We start from the raw sequence: 24022 nt of genomic DNA on the forward strand, positions 1-24022 counted from the left end.
TCCTGCTAATTGCACCCAATTTCATCTTATTTTCAATCCTCATTTTTCATTTACCTCAGTTCCTTAATCTTTTTGTTTTTATCCATTTTTATGAATCTCTATATGCCCTCTCAAGTTTTAGAATGACTATTAGACCTGGTCTTGGAAGAATATGATTGGGTAGTGATTAAATGTACCCATTTCCACTTCCCCTTTGAAAAAACTTACTTAATTTGTATGCATTCCTAAGAAGTGGAAATTGATTGTATTCCCTGAAATATCTTCTATTTTTAAATCAGTTATTGGTCTTGATTTTTATTAAAGTTAGGTAGGCATATCTTTTCCTAAGAAGTGCTTATTGGAATTTATATTTTAACTTCTTTGGGTTAATAAAAAGAAAATTGAAGCATCAGCTAAGTTACTTTTTCTTTGTAGCGTGGAGACCATCAATGATGGAAACTTTCACATTGTGGAGCTACTTGCCCTGGATCAGAGTCTCTCCCTCTCCGTGGATGGAGGGAGTCCCAAAATCATCACCAACTTATCAAAGCAGTCCACTCTGAATTTTGACTCTCCCCTCTATGTAGGAGGTAAGCTTTGTTCCAAATCCAGTAAGTTCCCAAAACCCTATGATTCTCATCATAGACCAATGCTGAAATTGTTGATCCCTGGTGTCATGGCCATCAACTCAGTGATCAGTCATTGAAAGATGGACAACAAGGATAGACAAGAAAGAGCCCTGGATGTGTATTAAGTGACCTGTTTATGTCTGTCTCAGCCTGTCAATAACCAATGTCATGGCTGGACGGGTTCTTGTGGTTCTTATTGATGATTGCAAAGTGCCCATCAGCAACAAGCATCAGGAAATTTTGAAGAAAAAAATAGAAGAAGTTTATTATTAGAATTAGAATAATATTATTATTAGAATAATAAAATAATAAAAATATTAGAAGTTTATTACTTACAAGACCTAAAAATTACACAGCATACCTGTGGCCACATAGCAGGATCTTAGGGAAAAAGAGAGAGAGTCAGAGGAGTGCATGTGTGAGAGCAAGAACACGTGGGCCCAGCTTGCTGCTTTTATTGTGTCATGCTAGAAAGGAAAAAAAAAAAAAAAAGGTTCTGTCAAATCTAACCATTCCAGATTGTCTGTACTATCGGTTGCCAACTCGTAGATGGTTGGATAATTATCAACAAAATCAAATGATGAATGAATGAACGAACAAATGAATTAAATGTGCAACTTGTAGTGGGGTAACAGGAAGTACTTCTGGTTTGCTAAGACCTTAAGGTGAATGAACAAGACAGAGGGTTGGGAAGGTGGACTAGGGTTTGGGATGGTAAGAGTGAAGATTCTGGACCATTTGTAACCAGCCAGAAGGCAGATGAGGAACAGGTGAAGAACAGAAGTATGGACAAAGTTCTGAAGGAGCCCAGAGGAGAGAACCCACACAGGAGAGAGCTTTCCTCTGTTGGGGTAGGGAGGGGAAATATAAACTGGAGATACAGAATTTCAGTTTTCAGGCCAAGGAGCAAGAAAGTATGTGATGTTGAATTGAGTTACATTGAATTAAATCACATTGGATGGAGGTGACTGACTGATAAAATTAACTCATTTTACAGAGAAGTGAACTAAAGTTCCTGCGCAGATCAGTGTAACTGATTCGCTTAGCAGGACAAGCATTTTCACAACGTTTGCATTAATTTCCTGCAAAATAGTAACGTTGGGATTCTCCATATTTGTTATCCTTTCAAAGACTTCCTTGAAAGCATTTTTGGAATTTCCTGAAAGTCCAGAGCCCTTCTGGTTTTTTTTTTGTTTGTTTGTTTATTTGTCTGTAATTTTCAGCATTAGAAGATCTTAACATTTTGGGGCGCCTGGGTGGCTCAGTGGGTTAAGCCGCTGCCTTCGGCTCGGGTCATGGTCTCAGGGTCCTGGGATCGAGCCCCGCATCGGGCTCTCTGCTCAGCAGGGAGCCTGCTTCGTGTGTGTGTGTGTGTGTGTGTGTGTGTGTGTGTGTGTGTGTGTGTCTCCCTCCTGCTTCTCTGCCTACTATGTGATCTGTCAAATAAATAAATAAAATCTTAAAAAAAAAAGAAAGAAAGAAGATCTTAACATTTTGAAAGAATTTTGGATTTTTTAGAAACCATTAAAAATCTTGGTTCAGTTCCATAAAAACTTATTTAGTACCCACCATGTGCTGGGAACGAAGTTAACATAGGTATAAAAGTTACAGCGTTGAAAATGAAATATCCCTTCTTTGCCCAGGGGAGTAGGAAAAGCTGACACGTCTTCAAGGAACCATACATACATAGTGCACTGGAATAAAAATATTGCATACCAAGTCTGCCCAGCAAGTTGACTGATCTCATTGCTTCATGGGAATCACAACTATGAGATACACTAAAAAACAGAAGCCTCCATTTCTTGCCTGCACTACTGTTAACAACCATTACACTGGGATGGGTAAAGTAAGTCACAGATAGATATAACTGTGGTTTGAGAGAAAAGAAATTATACTCACTGAGCACCTGCAATGTGTCCAACACAATGCTTCTTTGCAGTCTTAATCCTTAGAGACCTTAGGTAGTAGGTATTTCTGGTTTCATGATCCATAAGGAACTTTACAAAATGCAAGGACTTCACAAGACGTGTGCAAGTTCACAGAGCCATGAAGTAATAGAGACCTCATTTGAGTCCGGGTCTTGTCCCTCTGACCCAGAACCATCTATTTCCACTGCCACTCACTTTTTAACATAGAGCAGAAAGGGAAGTGATCTAGGTTTTGTGGCTTTTTGTTTATTTCTGGACTTGTCCTTCACTTGATTTATTGTGCTTTCATCAGAAACCATTTCACTGAACCTTTTAAAACCCCTTTCTGATGCAGTGAGGGGGGTGAGGGGACCCTATGAAATGGGGAGTGCTTAGGTCAGAACATTTCTCAAGAAAGGTTAAAAAAAAAAAAAGTTTTACATTCCAAATTGAAAAATGCTAGTCTTTCTAAGGATAAAGGGTCTGGAAGAATCCAGATAGTACCTCTGTCCATCCAGGCCTGAAGGAAGCCACTTCCTGAAGGAAATCTCACTGCTAGAGAACATAGTGGGCCCATTTCCATCCAAATCAGAGTGCAGTCTCAAGGGTAATTCAAATAAAAAAAAAAATACAATGTAATCAAAAGACCCCAACCCTGATATGGATGTGGCAAAGGCAGAGAACCTGACTTAGCAAAGGAGAGGGAGGTAACTAAGCTCATCTTTTTCTCCAAGTCTGAAATCAGGCATGTCTGGAAAAAAAAAAAAGACCATCCCTGTGTGGACTTCAAGTCCACACATTTTCGATAAATGGATTTGATTAAATTAGAACTTATCCCAGAACAAGGAATTTTCTTTCACTCGGGCTTTCCTGGAAATGGTACATTTCAGGTTTTTTGAGCCCACTCCAGAAAGCAACTCCGTTCCCAATGCCAAACGGACATAGACTAAAAGTCTGAGGTCATGGAAGTTCAAAGCCAAGACCCATAATTCAGTACTTGTCTACGTATGACAAGGGAGCACTTGCATCAAAATCAACCTAGCTGCGTGTTAACATTTAGAGTCCTGCACCCCACTTCTTCCTACCAGTTAGAATGTCGAGGTGGGAAGAGAATGGGGCCTGGAGAGCCGCCTTCTAAACATGGACCTTTGGTGGACCTTATGTGTGACAGACTCAGAAACAACAGTTCCTGTCCGTCCCCTCATGTCACAGATGAGAAGACTCGGCGCCACAATGGTTGGAAATAACTGGCTCATGCGTACACAGACCAACAATAAAGACTTTGACCTTGAGACTGCCTGGTGGTTTTGTACATCTATCTGTCCGACATTGGTGATGTTGGTGACATTGGCTAGAACCCAAACAGGACTTCTTTGCATAGAGAAAGTGATGCTCCTACAAGGCAGGTCCCAGCCATTGCTGAGGGTCCAGGTCTTTAGAAACCAATCAGCCCTCTGGAGAGTGAAGAGGGAAGTCTTCCCCAGCCTGTACCCTCCAGCCAGTAGCTCAGAGCCCAGGCAGAGCGAGGGTGTAAGTGCCAGGGGGATCATCAGCCACCCTGAAGGCCTCTGGCTCCCTCCCCTTACCCCACTGCAATCTGGACAGCTGCCTCAGGTAGGATCCCATCCAGGAACTATTTCAGGGTCTGGCTTAGGCCGTGGAAAGATTCCTTAGTTTTGCCAAATGAAGGTTACCAGATGACTGTCACCAGTGGAACATATATATGCAAAGCCTGCAAATTCTGTTTTTGGAGGAATTTCTTTTGTATTTCTGATTTCTTGGCTTATGAAGCCTTAGCTCTCAATTAGCAAGAAAATAAAAACAATGCAGATGAAGTGCTGATGTGATAGGAAGCAGGGGTGTTTCCCAGACACGGACCAGCACCACCGGGCTCAGGATGTTGGCAGCGGTGAGCCGGGTTGGTTGCCAGCTTAGAATTTGGCAAGGCTGGGGTGAAAGGTCACTGTGAGCCCAGCTCTCAGCCCCTAAGGCTGGATGGTTGGAACTGTGATCCAGAGATTGTGAGGTTCACTCATCAGCTGATCTACAACACGGTCTTACGGGGTGACACTGAGCATGTCACCCCACCTGTCACTGTGCTTCCTGGAGCTCTGGGCTTCCTGGGCGTGTGTCCGGGTTGAAGAGGTGGGTGGAAAGAATGGGGAGTCCAGATTTCTCCCCGATTCTTGATCTTGCCTTTGGCTACAATAGGTCTGCTTTGAGGTTTTATATGGATGCCTCCATGTAAGGTTTTATTTGAAACAAATGTTAAAAATTAAAAGACAGGCTGCCAATGAACTTAGTTCTTTATATTAGTTGTGCATTAGAATTGCCTGGAGCATCTCCCAAAAATCAAGTCAAAACGAAGAAACACCCAACTCTTCTCCCTGCCCCCTCGCCCCATGCTGCCCAGATAGCCTGACGAGGTAGGTCTGGGCGGAGGTTCCAAGCATCAGTTGTTCTCCAAAGATCTCAGGTGATTCTAAGGTGCAGCCGGTGGAGCACCACAGGCCTGGATGCTGATGATCTATGGTTGTCCTCAAGGACCCTCACCCTGACTGCCACCTTGCTGGAAGAGCTCCAAAGGTCGAGGGGGCTGGGGGTGGGGGCAGATTGCTGAGGATCCCCCCCCGAAAAGCCCTCCCCCACTGACCCGGTATCCCTCCGCAGGCATGCCCGGCAAGAACAACGTGGCTGCGGCCCTGCGCCAGGCGCCCGGGCAGAACGGCACCAGCTTCCACGGCTGCCTCCGCAACCTTTACATCAACAGCGAGCTGCAGGACTTCCGCCAGGTGCCCATGCAGACCGGCATCCTGCCCGGCTGTGAGCCATGCCACAAGAAGGTGTGCGCCCACGGCACATGCCGGCCCAGCAGCCAGTCAGGCTTCACCTGTGAGTGCGAGGAAGGCTGGACGGGGCCCCTGTGTGACCAGAGGACCAATGACCCCTGTCTTGGAAATAAGTAAGTTCGAGCTGCTTGGGGGTTACACACAAATACCCCAGCCCTCAAAGCAAAACCCGGGAAGGGAGGGAAGGAGGCACAGAGGAGGAAAGGTAGGAGACAAGGGGAAGGGGGGAAGAGAGACGGAAGTCACCCCATTGGCCCGTCTCCTTCCTATTCTTTCCATCACCCTTCCTGCTTTCTTATCCCCTCTACCTAATTCATGTCCGTTCTTGCCTTCCTCCTACGCTGTAGATGTGTGCATGGCACCTGCTTGCCCATCAATGCGTTCTCCTACAGCTGTAAGTGTCTGGAGGGCCATGGAGGTGTCCTCTGTGATGAAGAGGAGGATCTGTTTAACCCCTGCCAGGCGATCAAGTGCAAGCATGGGAAATGCAGGCTCTCAGGACTGGGGCAGCCCTACTGTGAATGCAGCAGTGGATACACTGGGGACAGCTGCGATCGAGGTAAGCCGACCCACCTGGGCACCACCCCTTGAAGCAAGAGCTCCCTGCCGTCTTTGAAAAGAGAGAAAAAGGGAGACACGCACACATGCACACACACACACACACACACACACACAGGAGTAATGTGAGGAACTCCAGTCTCTGCATTGCCTGTAGCTGCTGCTGTTGATTGATTCCCCAGCGATATGAAGGCACCAGATGTGAAGTGTCCTCAACCTCCACGGCAGGAGCTCACATGGCCTTCAGCCGTCTTCTCGCTGCTTGGCGGACCGTGAAAAATACTCCTTTTTACTTTCTGGTGCAGCACGTTAACTTTCTTCCCTTCTTACCTTTACCTGCCGTCCTCATCCATTTGTATTATTTCATATCTGACACAGAGAAGAGGCAGCTCATAATTCTGCTCTAGGTTTAGGACAATGTCACCTTTGACCTTAGAATCAACTGATTTATCACAGCACAGCGTGCAGGTGAGAGGGATGGAAACGTGCTGACTTGCTGGCCCACCTTTCTCCTCTGCGTGACCAGAATGCACCTCGCCTCCAGCTGGCAGGCATTTTGTTGCGTGTATCGGAGGGACGAGACAAGAGGAACGTGCCCATGGAAGCATTTAGCAGATGTCTCTTTTTGAACCAGTTCATACTAGGGTAATTTATGAAGTTAGTGGAATGTTACTTGTATTAAGTAACAGATTGAATGATAGTAAACCCCAGGTCTAATAAATTAAATTGCATACTCTCTGAAACGGCTCCCTGTGGTAAACAAAACCAGCTGTTAGTAGTGTAAAAACAGAAGATGTGTATTTTTGCAATAAAGGAAAAGACTTAGGAATCCAATTTTCTTGTCAGTCCAATAGCATAGTATTTATAGTCCACATATATAGCATCCACTTTGCAGAAAATAAAGGCAAAAAAAAAAAAAAGTATCTTTCAAGGAACAGCAAGCTGTACCACCAGCCCATTATATGGACTATAAGTGGGACCGTGACAATCGCGGTTACCCATGGCAGACAAAGGCAGCACCTCTTGGACTGAGTTGTGGATCCACGGTCCCTTTGCAGGACTCATAGGGAATGCCCCGAAAATGCTTGTGCTTCTGTTCTTTTCTAGAAATCTCTTGCCGAGGGGAGCGGATACGAGATTATTACCAAAAGCAGCAGGGCTATGCCGCTTGCCAGACGACCAAGAAGGTGTCCAGGTTGGAATGCAGAGGTGGGTGTGCGGGAGGGCAGTGCTGTGGACCTCTGAGGAGCAAGCGACGGAAATACTCTTTCGAATGCACTGATGGGTCTTCGTTTGTGGACGAGGTCGAGAAGGTGGTGAAGTGTGGCTGTTCCAGGTGTGCCTCCTAAACGCGTCCCTGGTGGCTTGTGTCTTCGGGAGTGTTGTCTACTTCTCGACCACAGTGGACTCATTATTGCTTCATAGTGGAAATATTTGAAATATATTGTAAAATACAAAACAGACTTATTTTTATTATGAGAATAAAGACTTCTTTTTCTGCATTCGGGAAAAAAAAAATGCTTCATACTAACGCTTCCCAGATGCGAGAGAAGTAGGAAGAGATACCCGGAGGCATCGGCACACAGAGGGGAAGCGCTGCGACTCAAATTCATCTTTGCAACATGCTGAAGACAAGCAGAAGCACAGAGACGAGGGAGAGCCAAGCTACTGTGTGCTGCCGTGACGTCATCACCCATACCCTAACCCCCACCCCCACACTCCCCCCCACCTCCACCCCCCCCACCCTCCACCCCCACCCCGTGCCCTCGTTCCCATCTCTTCGGTTCCCGGTTCCCAAGGACACACCAGGCACCTGTGTGTGGTTGAGGATGCAAGGCGGAGGAGTGGAGCGTGAGAATTCACAGAAAACACAGTTGAGAGATAATTTGGTGCAAAACAGTGTCTTGAAGACCTGGGCTCTAGTCATGAGAGGGATGGGAGAGCTAACGTAACATGTATCTTCTTTTTAAACTTCAGCATGTTAACAGAAGAAGCACACAAAAGTGTTTATCTACCGTTTTCCAGTATTAATTTTTTGTAATATAAATGATAAAGGAGATGATAAAGAACCAATAGATTATTGATAAATAAATTAGTAATAATATGAATTTTTGTTTCTATGAGTTCTAAACAGCCCTATACAGTATTCAGTTCCAATGAGAAATATTTATTGTATCAAAGGACATTGTACTTAACATTTTAGGCCATTCTTTTACTGTTTCTCAATGCTTTAATATATATTAATTTATAATTGTCCTGATATTTTTGTATATTTTTCAAACTTAAAAATCAGGATTTGGGGGAGGGGGTTTGGGTTTTTTGTTTGTTTGTTTTTTTGTTTTGTTTTTTTTTTTGTTTCGTTTTTGGCAATAGTACTAACATAGGGTGTTATCTTGGGATAAATATGTGTTGATCGGTTTGTTTACCTTGACATCTGACCACTGGTGTCACTGACCTACTGGCCTCATTCAGGACACCTGCAGAGAGTATGTAAAGTCTGTGTGTGAGACATTCATTGTATAGAAAGAAGGGTCCAGCCCCTCTGCAACATGTCCTCCCAGAACAGAAACGGTGTGTAGCAATCGACACTAGAAAAGTAGGTATTTTACAAATTAATATTTCCTTGACATTTTTTGCCCTTTTATTGGGGGCGGGGTGGGGAGAAAAAAGGCTGTAATGTCAAGAACTGTGATTTTTCTTTTCCCAAACAATAAAGCTCCATTATTACCTTAATGTTCCTATGTTAACATGTTTGCTGCTAAATTATAATGTAGAATTGATAATGATTTATAGTGGACTGTGCTCGTCCCTTATTAAAATCCCAGGGTACCCTGTGAAGATGCAGATGTTCCTTTCCAAAAACTTTTTTTACACAGAAAATTAGATGTACATGTATAATTCAGTGTGCTTTGTCTTTCTCCAGACTAATATCAGTTATACTACTGATGTTTGTAAATTAAACAGATATTTACTTCACTAACAGCTTGGTGATTTTCTTAGAAATTACAAAATATTTATAGCCTACTCCTTAAGAATCTCTTAAAATGATACAGAATGGATGGGGAAGAAAACCTGTATTCTGTTGTTGACAGAAACTGTTTTATGATTAGCATATTATCAGATCAGGGACTTTGGAATGGCCACATGAAAGAGATAGGTAGAAGAACGCATCCTTTGCTATGGAAAAAGTACATAGTCAACTAATTTCTTCCAAAAAAATTACAAGGTGAAGTCTAACTAACTACAAACGGTATTTTTGTTTTTGTTCTTCTTTCCCCTCAATTAGAACCAGATGGAAAACAGTGAAAGACAAAGAGTGCCTCTCTCCACAGGCATCGTAGGCAAGGCTTAGAACAGGGAAACAGCGTGGGCTACATGGAATATTATTAGTTAAGCACCATGCCGGAATGTCTTCATTTTCCTATAAGAAAATCTTGCACATGTGCACACACACATGTGCACACAGACATAGGCACGGATGTCCAATCATTCATTTCTGCTTAAGATGTCTGTATTTTCATTGTATAAATATTATATGGTCTTTGTAAAACATTTATTTATTCCCACTGTTTCATTTTTTCAAGGACTGGGAATCACTTGTTAAACAAAGAAACATCTGCAAAGATAACAGGAGTTAGATCTGTGTTTATAGGTACGTGTTATCTCAGTAACCACTATTTTTGAGGGCTTTTTATATGCCAGGCACTATGACAAGGACTTTATATGTAGTATCTCACTCTTCTCTCACTATAAACATATGGGATTATTGGGCTTCCCTCTAACACAGACAAAGAGCTTGAAGACAGAAGAGCTGAATTCCACCCAGGCCTCTGAGACCACAGGGTCCAGGTTCAGGGGATAAAGGGGGCATCCTCTACCAAGGGGATGTCCTCTACCAAGGGGACTTTTAGACTCTGGCATCATATTTCCACAGCACAATTATTCTACCAATCATGTCGATTGAAGTGGTCGAGATTAGAGATGTTTCAATTTTTTTGTTTTTGTTTTTTTAAGGAAAAAATAGTAAAGTCTTAGTAGGTTCCTGACTATATCCTTTCTCCTTCCTGCTTCTAAAGGCATAAAATAGAATTACAATTGCCTGGGATTTGGGCTGAGTTAGCAAGTTTCTTAGGGGATCATTTGCCTTGTGATGAGACTGCATTCTGTACAGGAGCCCTTCTTTGAGAAAATCCAATAGCCAAATAATTACCAGCAAATGAGATGAATTAAAGGCACTTACTCATGTTATAAAAAACTCCTCACTTATAAGGCCTTGACCATAGGATTCCTTTAAATAAGAAACTAATCTAGAGCATTTCCAACAGAATTCAATAGGTTATAATGAAAAACATTTTGCCCATTTCAAAATCAAAGCTATTACACACAACAATGGAAGTTTGTAATCTGAAAGGATAAAGTGATTAAACATCCCTAATGTGTTTACTTTAAATTCTCACAGGAGTTGAGGCATCATCAGGGGATTTGACAGGTGTTCATTTTCAGATGTGTTCGTTGAGTAATAACTATCTCAATCTTTGGAATTTGTGCTCACCATACCTTTCCTGAAATTCTTTCTTTTTTTTTTTTTAAGTTTTTTTTTTTTTTTTAAGATTTTATTCATTTATTTGACAGATAGAGATCACAAGTAGGCAGAGAGGCAGGCAGAGAGAGAGAGGAGGAAGCAGTTTCCCCGCTGAGCAGACAGCCTGACGCAGGGCTCCATCCCAGGACCCCGGGAACACTACCCGAAACGAAGGCAAAGGCTTTAACCCACTGAGCCACCCAGGAGCCCCCCTGAAATTATTTCTAAGCAATGTTACACTAACCTCAGTTTTAGAATTTCTCTGAGCATTCTGGGTTGTTTTTTGTTTTTTGTTTTGTTTTGTTTTTTTGATGTCTTGCTTTGTTAGCAGCAGCTCCTTCTAGAGAAGTGATGGAAGGAAAGTTTGTTGAAATTGATTCAGGACTTAAAGACCTTGAGCATTAAGTCCTCTACCCCATAGAGTGACCATTACATCAAAACTAACATTTGTAAAAGGATATAAGCTATAAAAAGTATGTATAGCTTCATATAAAGCTTTTTATAAAGCAAATAAAACTACATAAAATATATGAGCATTTTCATTCTTAATCCTCTCTATATACTTAAAAGTCATTTAACAACAAATTTTTATTTTTTATCTCCTATCATGTGCAAGAAATTATGCTAAACTTTCAACATATAGTTCAGATAAACCAGGCATTATTTCTGCCATCTTAGAGCTCATGGCTCTGTGCACTTAGAGTTCAGGTTAAAGTGAATAACAAATATTATTATACAAAGGACCAAAGGACATATAATATCAGATTGTAATTTAGTTCTCTGATGGAAGTTATGAGGTACTAAAAAAAGCAGAACAGAGAAATCCAATCAATTACATATTGAAAGGTCAGTGAATGACTCTGTGAGGAAGTGACATTTAAGCCAAGTCATGAAGGAAAAAGTACGATCCAGGACAGAGACTGATGGAAATATGTGAGGGCATCAAAGCTGGGGGTTAACACAAAGATCTCAGTCTGTGTCTAAGCCTGAAGAGGGAAGAAACTCCCATGTGGTCAAGGAAACAAAGTTTGTGTGGCCAGAGCGAGGCATAGGTTTCTTTTCTGTGTAACAACACAGACCATTTTCTGTCTTCATTAACTCCCCTTAAATTGTCTATATTTTTCTTTTGATGATCTGTTTGCAGCAATCTTTCAAAATCACAACAAAAATGGATTCCCATTTTAAAACAACAAGTAGGTAGTTTTGTATAATCCGGGTCCTCAACTTCCAAATGAAATACCTTTGAAGACACAGGAAACATAAATACTTAAAATAGTACTGAAAATTAAGAATAATATTTCTGGAATCTCCAAGGAATTTTCATTAATTCAAAAGTGGATGAGTCTAGATTGAAAAAAATAGCTCCTGGCCAACCTATGCTTGGAGACTCATGTGTGTTCCTTTCTTTGAACACCAAGACCAGAGACTTAGGAAATGAGTCAACTGGAAAATCATCAAAAAAATCTGTGCATTTAGGTGCCATTTTGTGAGTATGTCAGAGGGCTGTGCCTCCAACCAAGGAGGTAAAATCTTCATTTGGCTACTAGGATGCTCCAGTTCCCATCAAAAAACCAAAACAGTGCAAGAAATACTAGAGAAGACCAATTGTGTTGTACCAAATATTGAGAGATGTAGTTTCTGTAAATAGATTATTGTAGATATGGACTGAGCCTGGAAAGGCCACTGTAGTAATGCTTGCTTAGAATGGTATGGAGGGGGGCGCCTGGGTGGCTCAGTGGGTTAAAGCCTCTGCCTTCTGCTCAGGTCACGATCCCAGGGTCCTGGGATCGAGCCCCGCATCGGGCTCTCTGCTCGGCAGGGAGCCTGCTTCCTCCTCTCTCTCTCTGACTGCCTCTCTGCCTACTCATGATCTCTGTCTGTCAAATAAATTAAAAAAAAAAGAATAGTATGGAGGGACACTTGTTAAGTCATCAGTCAGTTAAGTGTCCAGCTCCTGGTTTTGGCTCAGGTCGTGATCTTGGGGTCATGAGATTGAGACCCACGTAAAGCAGAGTCCGCTTGAGATGCTCTCTCCTTCCTGTTCATGCTTGCTTTCTCTCTCTCTCTAAAATAAATAAATCTTAAAAAAGAAAGAAAAAGAATGGTATGGAAAGAGGGAAATTACCTTGCTGATTCAGAAGACCAGAGAAAAGTCGTATTATCTTGAGTCACTAATAAGCTAATAAAATGGTGAAAATATACAGGCCATATTTGGGGATGATATCTAGGAAGTTTGGAAACCTATAGTGGGCAATGGAAGTCTATGAACATTATCTCAATAGGAGAATTGTTTACACATGTATTATAGGAATTTTAGCTGATAGCATGTTATAAAGTAAATTGTTCAGGTGGCTATTTCTTAAGTCCAAAAAGAAGGTAAGAGCTAGGAATAAGAAAGAAAAAAAAAATAGAAATGAATCAGGAAAGACAGAACAGACTTATTGTTACAGTGGAAGAATTAATAACTCATGATGACATTGGGCAGGTTTGGCAAGGAAGAAGGGGAAGTCATGTATACCTCCTTGTTTTGAGCTTGTGTGTTTGTTTCTGCTGTTTCTAAAGCAGAATAATTGAAATCTGGGTGTATTTGCAGCAGAGTTTGAATGCCTGCATAAGGCTAGAAACAGATGAGTGGCTGCTTGGGAAGGCCCAGGTTTCCACCCTCAACCCATCTTCCTGTCTGTTGAATGAAAACAATACATGTCTCCAGATGGTGTCTTTAATATCTTTAAATATCTTAGGTATGTTCAATCAACTCTGTCTATAGGATAAAATCCAATATCTTCACTATGGTGTTCCAACTGCCCCACAAAGGGATCTTTGCAAGCCTGCAATATATGCTGTGAGACAGACAAATGGTAGGAAAGGATATTTTAAAACAAATTGTGGACTGAGATGTGTAAAACCATAGATGTAGGATTTAGCCACATGGAAGTGGTAGTTGAAGCCAAGACAACAAATGAGTGTATTTAGACCCAATAGAATGAAGTTGTCCACAGGAATAAGATGCATCTTTTGACAATGCTGACGTCTCTATGACACATTGGTCCCAGAATGGAGATGAAGAAAGAGCAATTTTAATAACAGAGCGATGAAGTAGTAACTGGGTAGCCAGGGGTTAGGAATGGAATTTATGAGCTAATACAATGCCCTTTCACTAAATCTGAAAGCAAAAGAATAGGAGAGTCAAGGTAGCAACTGGAAGGGTGCCTGGGTGGCTCAACTGTTAAGCGTCTGCCTTTGGCTCAGGTCATGATCTCAGGGTCCCGGGATCGAGTTCTGCATCGGGCTCCCGGATCGGCGAGAAGCCTGCTTCTCCCTCTCCTCCTCCCCCTGCTTCTGTTCCCTCTCTTGCTGTGTCTCTCTCTGTCAAATAAATAAATAAAATCTTAAAAAAAGAAAAAGACAGCAACTGGAAGAGTTGGTGAGGTCCCAAGGTTTGCATCAATGGGTCAATAAATGTCAGTTGATCCCCTGCAGTCACAGCTTGTGATGGTGTGGGGCAAACACTCGAGATGTATCCCGGAGGGACTACTGAGGCTGGAGCTGGAAGAGCAAACTGGGTCATCAATTACATGAGCTGGTTGAACAATGGGAGGTAAAAGTGGGGCCCAGCTACACTGGGGTTGAGGAAGCAGGATGCCCAAGAGCAAGAAACCACAAATTCATCCAGAAGGAAGAGAACAATATAGTATATGCAACAATTATTTTCCAAAAGAATGTCTCTGCCTCCCTCCTCTTCCTCCCACAAAGGAGAAACAAAGGACACTTACAAATGATAACTGTGTCCACAGATACAAAATTCAGCAGAGTTGAGGCATTGTCATCCTGTGTTTGGAGCTAGCTTTGTCTTTGTGTCAGCGTGTGGGTGGCTGAATTTGGATTCCAAAGAAAATCAGACATAAAAAAGCACACACACAAAATGAAGGAGTGGGAGAAACAGCCACAGAGACAGTCATCTAAAAAAGCATGCCATCATTAATCTTCCTTCCCTTCTCGAAGTGGCCAGAATTATTTTCAGTGTGTTCACATAGATCGTGGCAGAGAGATTAAGTGACTTGCCCAAGGTCACACAATCCAGATCTGACTCCAACCATAATGCAATATTGATTTCACGGAAATTGATAGGCAAAGTCATGGGACAACCTCATGAGGTAATGCTAGATGAATGTGTATGTATCAAGAGGAGTTTTTTTTTTTTTTAATGCCCATGAATAGCACTCACTTTCCCAATAAAAACACTATAAAATCTTATTCATTATATCTCTCCTTGGGTAAAAGAAAATAAATAATACTTTTAACTGCAGTTTTCTTCCAGGAACTGAAACTGGTCAGACAGAATGAGTTTTGTGTGGCTGCTTAAGTATTTCTGGTCATCGTTTTGGTCAGGTATGCCTTGATAGAGTGGGCTGACAGGGAGCAATTGAATTCTGTTGCGAAGATAGTCACAAGGACAGGATCGAACATGCCCGAGTCCAGTTGCAAAGTCACAGCCTTGGACTCATTCCAGGTCTCAAGGCATTCTTTGTAAGGAAATTACAAAAAGAGACTCAGAAAAAAGCTAGAGAAGAACTCCTCTTTGAATGAACACGTCTGATAACATCTCTGTCCACCATCTCAGAGGCCTGCATTATCCCCGAAAGGAGAGAGATGCACATCTCTGAATTGCCTAATCTCGCAGTTACCTGATCCTACTTGGTTTCTGCTCGCAATATTACCATTCAATTACCCTGACCACCAGTTCTTACTTTCAATTACATCTCCACATTGATTTTTCTCATTCCGATTATTCCTATGTTCACTACAATTCTTCTCTTCTGATGCCTGTCAGCTCCCTTTTGGAGCTGTGAAGGGAGCAGTAACACATTTCTGAATGGCGCACACAATACTCTGATTAGGAAATAGATCTCTTATCATTTGGCAAACAAAAGAATGGTGGTCTCATAGCTCAGGAAAGGAAGTGAAAATCCTGGATCTCTGTCTTCTCATTTAACCTTCTTTTCCTTTTCTGACCTTTCTTCTAAATGCTTTTGTATTTTAGAATATTAACACGGGATTGTCCCAAGAGGAAAGCGAGTCTGAGAACAGAGTTGGGAGTGTAGCGATTGACATCATAGCTGCGTTCAAAATGTAGGACACTCACAAGCCCAGCACACGCAGGAGGCAAGAGGACCAATCAGTTAATTCAGTCAGACCTGGAGCTGTTCCTCTGAGCCCTGATGCATGCACACACACACACACACACACACACACACACACGTGCATACACACGCACACACAGCATGCAATTTCCTAGAACAAAACTTCCCTTACACACTCACTAATTCCAAAGTCAGAATCAATTAAGGAAAGCCCTATGATATCTTGTCACCTGGGCTTTTGCCCCAGCTAAAGAACTTACATTTGCAGATCACTTGAAGGGCCGACTCACAGGCTGGAAGACACGTCAGCTCCTGAGCTGAGGGAGACAACCAGGACCCCCAGAAATCTCATCCTCTCTCACCAGGAATAAAGGAAAAATTCAATTCCTTTAGGAATTGGCTGTGAGGTCTAAATCTAAAGGAATGGTAGCTTTGCATGCTCCCATTTTCTTTATTTGAATAGTTTTCTTTTTAAAAGTAGAAGCTTCATACACAAGAGAGCAATTTCAGGAATGACTGTCCTGACAGTGTGGAAGCCGACCAGTGGGTCTGTGACAGAAAAAATGCCACATCTGGAGAGATATCCTTGACTTGCAAAAATCAGGGGTTTCCTTTTCTAGGCTCCCTTTCCTCACCTCACTTGGATCTCATTCTTTCACATTGTAATTTAAGGGAAGTATGGATCCAACCCCAGTCCTCAGGGTATACTAGCACGTCCCAGCCAATCTCTTGTGGACACGCTTTGACATACCTGCTGGAAATAACTTCAGGCCCAAAGGGCTGATCCCGCCAGCTACTGGACCCCCTGTCAGTGGACAGCCCTCAACTCTCAGACCCTGTTAGACTTGCCTTGCCTAAGAGAAACATCTTTTACAAGGTCACACACTCTCTCCAGGGCAGTGTCCATGCAATGACTAGAGGTCACAGGCAGTTAAATGCCTGATCCCTTCTCCCCAGTCTGGAACATGCGTGAAGGACCACTCCAGTTGCAAAGCCCCCCCAGGGGTCAGCTGAAATCTTCTTGAAGGTTGCATCACAGTGCAACGTCTCCCCTCTCCCCAAGCCTGCTTCCTTCCCTTCCTTCCCATGGGTGGCAACTCTAGGAGCACTCTTCATAGACATTATGCATGCAGTGTCGGCTTCCTGGAGAACACAGCCTGGGATGCTCCTGGCTCCACTAGGGAGTGAACAGGAGACTTCAGTGGAGCAGTGAGATGGCCCTTGGAGGAGAAGAAAGTGACAAACTTCCATCCCAGGGAAGTCAGGGGGGTAATGGGTGGCATTTCTATACTGAGATCTGATGAGAGTGGCAGGCTGCTTGAAGGAGCCAGTCATTACTGCTTGGGTCCGTATGTCGCTAGTGCTCTAGAAACTGGAAGAAGATCCTTTCACAGCTGTCCTTTACCTTGGCCACAGGGCTTGCACACCCCTCAATAAAGGATTCAGAATCCCAGTATTTTCTCTTTCCTAGTCTTCTTGCAAGGTCCAGCAGCGTCCTCATTCAGCCTCCCAAACATAAAGAGAAATAATTACCATCCCCTCACTGGAGAACAGAGCTTCATCTTCCCAAAGGTCCTGAGCCTGGCAACCCAAAGTGTCCTATGACTCAGGCTATCTCATTCTTCCATGAACAAGAAAGAAATCATCTGGTGTCTTAGCTCGGGCCTGCAATAGAGGAAGACGACAGACTGGGTGGCTTAAAGAGGAACTGAAATTGATTTGTCATAGTTATGAAGGCCAGAAAGTCCAGGATCAGGGTACCAGCCAATTCAGATTCTGGCCAAACTCTTACTGGCTTGCAGATGACCGTCTTTCTCTCTCTCTCTCTCTGCCTTCATCTTCCCGTAAGACCCCTAACCATTGTGATGGCCCCACCCTTATGGCCCAAGCTAACACTAATTCTCCTCAAACCTCCAAATATCACACTGGCGGTTAGGGATTCAACACATGAAGAGCTTATTCCTCGGACCCTCGGCTAGTTCCTGTCCAGCCTTCAGATGATGGCAGCCCACAGGACCAACAGTCTAGCCCTTCCCAAATTCTGTACAGTAGAAGCTGTGAAAGATGAAAATGATTATTCACTTTTTTTTTAAAGATTTTATTTGTTTATTTGACAGAGAGAGAGAGATCACAAGTAGGCAGAGAGGCAGGCAGAGAGAGAGGAAGGGAAGCAGCCTCGATCCCAGGACCCCGGGATCACAACCTGAGCCGAAGGCAGAGGCTTTAACCCACTGAGCCACCCAGACACCCCTGATTATTCACTTTTTAGGCTACTAAGTTCTGGGGTGATTTGATAGACAATTGTTGACTAAAACGTCTCTATCATGTGAGTATCTGATCTGCCAGAGCATTAAGCATATAGCATTGGCCTCACTTCTTGCTGCTAACACAAACCACAAACGATCCTAGGCCGCACCAGGCCAAAGAGAATTTGATTCCAGTCTCAGCCTCAATGAGAGATGTTTGGATGGAATTTTTGTGTCCCCCCACACCTATGGTGAAGCCCTAACCCCCAATGTGATAAGTAACCTCTACCTTTGTAGGACATACATTCTAGTGGGGAAGCCAACAAATCAAGTCAACCACCAAATATTTGCATAATTCAAAATTGTAATCAGTTCTGTGAGGGGTAGTGGAATAGAAACTAATAATAGGAAGGAGCCTCTTTTAGGTAAGGGGGTTAGAAAAGGTTTCAGTGTGGAGGCGATGTTTGAGCTGACACCTGATAGAAGATGATGAGCTCAACCAAGAAGGAAGCGCATTTCAGGAAGAAGGAGAATCAGCCTGGGGAGCCCTGTGGTGAGAAAAGTATGTTTGAGGAACAAAAAGGATGCATGAAGCTGAAGTACAGAGAGGGGACAAGCGGCGCCAGCAAGGATAGCAGAGGGAAGCTAAGGCTGGCCTGCTTGATCATGATGGGCTTTGTAAGGAGCAGAATTTGAAATTTTATTCAAAATCAAACATGAAGTCATTGAATACTTTTAAAAAGAGAGACTGGATATTAAGTGAAAGTGTAATCACTCCCCCAAATATTCCCATTTTAAGAGAAGCTACAGAGAACATCTACTTCCTTCCCTTCAGGAACCCTGCCCTTCCTTTCCATGTACCCAGTCAAGCCAAATCTCCTCCCCTTGGAATAAGTATTCTGTGATGATGTCATATGTTCTTACTGCTTTTCTGGAATGAAATGGAGTTAGTAGCAGAATAAAGCTTACCTTTCTTTCTGGGGACAAAAAGGAGCCAGACTTAGGTCTTAGCACAGTGTTGCCTGTTCCTTGAGAGAGAGGTTTTGTATAAATTCCTGTGAGCACCACCAGCTTCGAGGCATCCAAAGGTGTCCCGCTACACAGGAGGGATTTCCTCCTCCTCTCTTATCCTAGCCCAGACCTTACCTGCTCCTGGAGTTAATATCAGCACCTTTTGCTCACAAAAGGTTAACATGCTAGATGATGTTACATGCCTGTAATTTTTTTTTCAGTAAATAGCAAGACAGTAAATATTTTTAGCCTGTAGCCAAAAGGTCTCTTTTATAACCAGTCAGCTCTGCCATCGTTAATATGTAAATGGTAGTCAGAGGCAATATGTAAATAACAAGAGGCTACATTCCAATAAAACCTTCTTTATGGGCACTGAAATTTATATTTCACATAATTTTCATTTTCATGTGTTGTGAAATATTCTTTTGATTTTTTTTTCAAATATTAAATACTATCAACACTGTTTGTAGCTCACAAGCCAGATGAAAAATAGACGGGATGCGACATTTGGCCCACAGACCAGAGTTTGCTGACCCCTATTCTGGATATATTGGAATATAAAATAAATAAGTGGTTGTTCTCTGTCTTGGAAGAACTAATAGTCACACTGGAAACACGACACATGATGAAATCACTGCCCCATAAAGTGGTATGTAAGTACTATAACTGCAATTTGGCCAAAGAGACGTAGAAGACTCGAGAGAGAATTCTCTTCAATTCAGTAGTCTATTCCTGTCCTGGGTCCTCTTCTCTGTTGTCACCCTGGGAGAGCGTGGTGTCTGGTACAGGGATAATGCTCAATAAATAGTAACTGAATAAGGAGTTGAGCTAATGAGAAAATGTCTCAGGGGAGCTTCCTGGGGTCAAGGAAAAAGAGGTGAATACTCCAGGACAAGAGTCATCAAGCAATTCCTCCTTTGGTAAGGGAGATGGGTATTTAGGAAATAAAGAACAGCCCGGTGTGATAGGTGTAGGGGAGGCAAAATTTCGCCTATACCCATCTTGGGTTTTTCACTGGGGCTATTTAATAAGAAAACAAATTAACAAGAGAAAAATGAACAGTTTATTAGTAGGTAGAGCATACATCATGCAAGAGAAACCTCAAGGAAATGTAACTCAAAGCTGTGCCTAGAATTTCAGCTTCTATGACATCTTCAACAGAGAAGAGTATATTTGTAGAGAAATGACAGGACCATGCAAAGCCGTGTTGGGGTCCCAAGGGCAGCAGACTGAAGGAAGGTAAATAAAAGGGAGGAAACTGATAGAGTAAGGTGTGTTTGCGGCTTCTTCTAAGGCTATCTATAGGGTGTCTCCAATAAAAGAAGAATGTATACCCTGCCTGTGGGCAGAAAGAGAGAGGGTAGAGAGAGTTTTTCCTACATTTGCTGCATCTTAATTGCCTTCAGCTAAAAATAATGTTTATATCAAAGAGACCTATTTTAAACTGATATATTCTGATTTTCTTCACGGGTATAAGTAAAATAATTAACAGTAGCAGAGACAAGGGAGTGAGTGATAGTCAACTGGGTCGAAGAGAGTTAAAAGAAGCTTCCTATATTTGAGAGAGGGAACAGGCTCAAGAGAGCACAAGCAGGGGGAGTGGCAAAGGGAGAGGGAGAAGCAGACTCCCCGCTGAGCTGAGCATGGAGCCCACTGTGACCCTGGGATCATGACCTGAGCTGAAGGCAGACACTTAACCTACTGACCCACCCAGGCACCCCAATAAATAAATTAATCTTAAAGCAAACAACTTAAAAAAAAAAGAGAGAGACAGAGAGACAGAGAGGCTTCCTGGACGAGGTGATATTCAATCTGGTAGAAATAATGGGGAAAGGAGGATAGACGTCATTTTTCCTTCCATATTGGCACTGAGATGAAGGGAAGTCCTTGGGGTTGGGATTGACAGTGGGGATAGAGGCCCACTGTAGGGCAACTGCAAAGGTTGTTCACCTGGCGATGCCAAATGCAACAATAGATGGGCAGCCCTCGACTGTGCTTCTAGGGCTAATTAGGAGTCACATTTACCAAGAAAAACTAACCAATAAGTAAGAGGGTGATTGCCTTTATAATGACCTCATCCTACCCCAAGCTCTTAACATTATGCCCGGTCACTGCTGCCAAGCTGGGGCCTAGAAATGCAGCCTGAAAGAGTTAGTAAATATATTCCATGCCTTTATAAAAGGCTAGGAAATTGATACTTGGAAGATGGATGTTAATTCAGGTATATTTCCAGCAATATGTCAGAAAATATATCTTTTAAATCCCTTTTGTCACAAAATACCGAGTGTAACAGAAAAATACACAATTATCCTTTTAAATCCATAGCTAAGTATGTAAGAAAGTAGAGAAAGCACCAAGAGCCAAACCAAAGAGGAAGCTAAGAAAAGCTGTAACCACAGGCCTGCCTTCATGACGGCTGAGTTTTAAATTTGCATTACCTCTCAATAAATTACTTTAAAGTGGTCTTAAATTGCTAGCTTTCAGGAAACTTGGCAGAAACAAACACAAATACCCTCTATAGGAGGAATCCCAGAAATTTAAACATTAGCTGAAAATCAAAATGATAGAGCATAAAACACTAGACAAAGAAAGCCAACCAGTAGAGTTAAAAGGAACAAGAATCAACCAAATTAAATCCATTTTAGCATTCATATATTTGAATTATCAGATATAAGTGTAGGAAAAGTGTATCTAAAATATTGAAGAAATTGGGGCGCCTGGGTGGCTCAGTGGGTTAAAGCCTCTGCCTTCAGCTCAGGTCATGATCCCAGGGTTCTGGGATCGAGCCCCACATCGGGCTCTCTGCTCAGCGAGAAGCCTGCTTCCCTTCCTCTATCTCTGCCTGCCTCTCTGCCTACTTGTGATCTCTGTCTGTCAAATAAATAAATAAAAATCTTTAAAAAAGTAAAAATAAAAATAAAATAAAATATTGAAGAAATTAAAATATTCACGAGGAACAAGACCAAGTAGGTCTTGTTTTAGAAAGAACTGAAGAAACGTAAAAAAATAACTGTTGCAATAAAACAACGGTATGAGTTAAACAACATAAGAGATACAACTTCAAAGAAAATTAATGAATCAGAAAACACATTTGAAGAAATAACCAATATAAAGAGACAAAGAAAGAAAGAAATATGAGGGGTGTGTCATGATAAATGGTTGATAGTATGAGAAAGTCTAACATGTCTATTCACATCTAGCATATCTACTTAAGTTTTGGGGAGAAACAAAAAGAGGGAATTGAAAAAAAGTATATATTAAAAGATATAATGGTTAAGAATTTTCCAGAATGGGTCCAAAATATGATTCCTTTGACTCAGGAAACACAATGATTCCCAACCAAGATTTAAAAAAAAAAGGAAATAAGCTTTGGAATTATAATCAAATTGATAAATATCAAAGGCAATAAGAAGGTCCTAAACACAGCCAGACAGAAAAAAAGACTACTTACAAGGTATGCAATTATTCAGTCTCACTGAAGGCATTTTTCTCAATGACAATAATGCAATTTAGAAGACAGTGGCAATGAATGTTCCATGAAATGGGATAGTTCAATTCAATGTGAATAAACTAAAGTTAGAGTGTTGGCCCATTGAAAATTGGGGTAATTACAGTACCAACCTCATAGGATTGCTACAAGCACTTAATGAGTTAGATATGAAAAAGAACTTTGCCCAGAGAAGTGATTTTATGTTTATAACTATTATAAATACTTAAATGTTTATCATTATTAGTTATGATTATGTATTACAGTAAAAAAAAAACATAGAAATCGGAGATGAAGAGATTTGGCTCCAAAGTGAATCCCTGTCTCCCATTAACTGAATAATTTCATGTTTGTTATTTAGGGTCCCTGATCCCCAGTTTCTCATTCAAAAAATGATACTTGCAGCCTACATCATAGTGTCAGTGTCATGACTAACTAAGGTAGTTAAATGAAGCTCTCAGTACAGTGTCAGGCTTACAACAGAACTCAGTCACCATCACATTTCCTACCTCCACTCCCTCCTCTTTAGCTGTCATCTTGAAGAGGCATTAATTTCTCTGAATTTAAGTGTCTTCATCTGACAAAAATTAATAATAGCACCTACTTTGTAAGAATCATTAACGTTCACTTTAACTATTCAACACTCATTTGTTGAGCATGGACTTCTTTTGTGCCAAGCCCTGTGCTGGGTTCTGGAGATCCGAAGATGATTAGGTGAGTTGACAGCCTTGGGGCTGAGGGTAGGAGGCAATGGAATAAGACACATAGAGTTACTAGCACCATACCTATCACACAGAAGGCTCACATTCCAGGCTGAGCCATCATTCCTTCCTTTCTCTTGTCCCGTGTGTCGGGCATTATACCCATCATCAGTAGATGAAGTGATGTACGAGACATGGTTCTCCTGGTCAGGACTTGGGAAAGCTGTGCCACGTGGTTGAGAAGGCAGGTCTGGATACAGCGAGCCAAATTCAAGTTCTCTTTCTCCCAGAATTTGCTAACTGTGTGCATTTATTAGTTTTAATGCCCAAACACGGAAGTTGATACAGATATTTAGAGGCAAATAGTTTATTTTGGAGGTAATCCCATGAAGCATATGAGGGAAGAGGGAAGTGAGAGAGTGAGGGGAAAATTAAAGAAAGTTAATAAATAATGTTTTATGAGTAAGTTACTGCTGGACTACTGAGAGTCACGCCGTGGTCACTCTGACTTTGTGGGCCACATCTCAGAACTGTGGCATGGGGACAGAGAATATTGGGTAATTTATCCATTGACTCCTGTCCCCTTATTGACTGAGGCTTACTCTGGGACCATTAATCAAGCTGGCCAACCCTGCTCCCGTGGCTGGAAATAACTCTCAGACAAATATTCCAGGAAAGTGGTACAGGAACTGTCTGCTAGGGTGTGGTGTGTGGATGGGGTATAGACAGAATCCCCTATGATGACTTAATCTCACTAAGCCTGTTTCCCCACTTCATAAAACTGAGTGAATAATGTTTTACTTGTGTTAGTTATATTTCCCGCAGACTTGTAATACCGAGTTCCCCCTGAACTCTATTCTCTTCTTGACCCCTAGAAAGGACTTGTGCCCAGTGAGACTACATTTCCCAGACTCCCTTGGGATTGAGTGTGT

The 24022-nt window shown here is 42.1% G+C and overlaps 1 protein-coding gene across 3 annotated transcripts in view; it reads left to right on the forward strand.

Annotated features, from left to right (window-relative positions):
• The window catches only part of SLIT2 (slit guidance ligand 2), a 348225-nt gene extending 339331 nt beyond the window's left edge, over positions 1 to 8894 (forward strand). For all 3 annotated transcript variants that reach the window (XM_080796224.1, XM_080796225.1, XM_080796226.1), the window contains 4 exons: positions 415 to 569; positions 5186 to 5477; positions 5712 to 5923; positions 7030 to 8894. In XM_080796224.1, coding sequence (XP_080652350.1) covers positions 415 to 569; positions 5186 to 5477; positions 5712 to 5923; positions 7030 to 7271 — 901 coding nt within the window. In that variant the 3' untranslated portion in view covers positions 7272 to 8894. The remainder of the gene's footprint in view (positions 1 to 414; positions 570 to 5185; positions 5478 to 5711; positions 5924 to 7029) is intronic.
• Positions 8895 to 24022: the final 15128 nt, after the last annotated feature.

This window comes from Martes martes (assembly GCF_963455335.1).
Source record: "Martes martes genome assembly, chromosome: 2".
Taxonomy (NCBI): Eukaryota; Metazoa; Chordata; class Mammalia; order Carnivora; family Mustelidae; genus Martes; species Martes martes.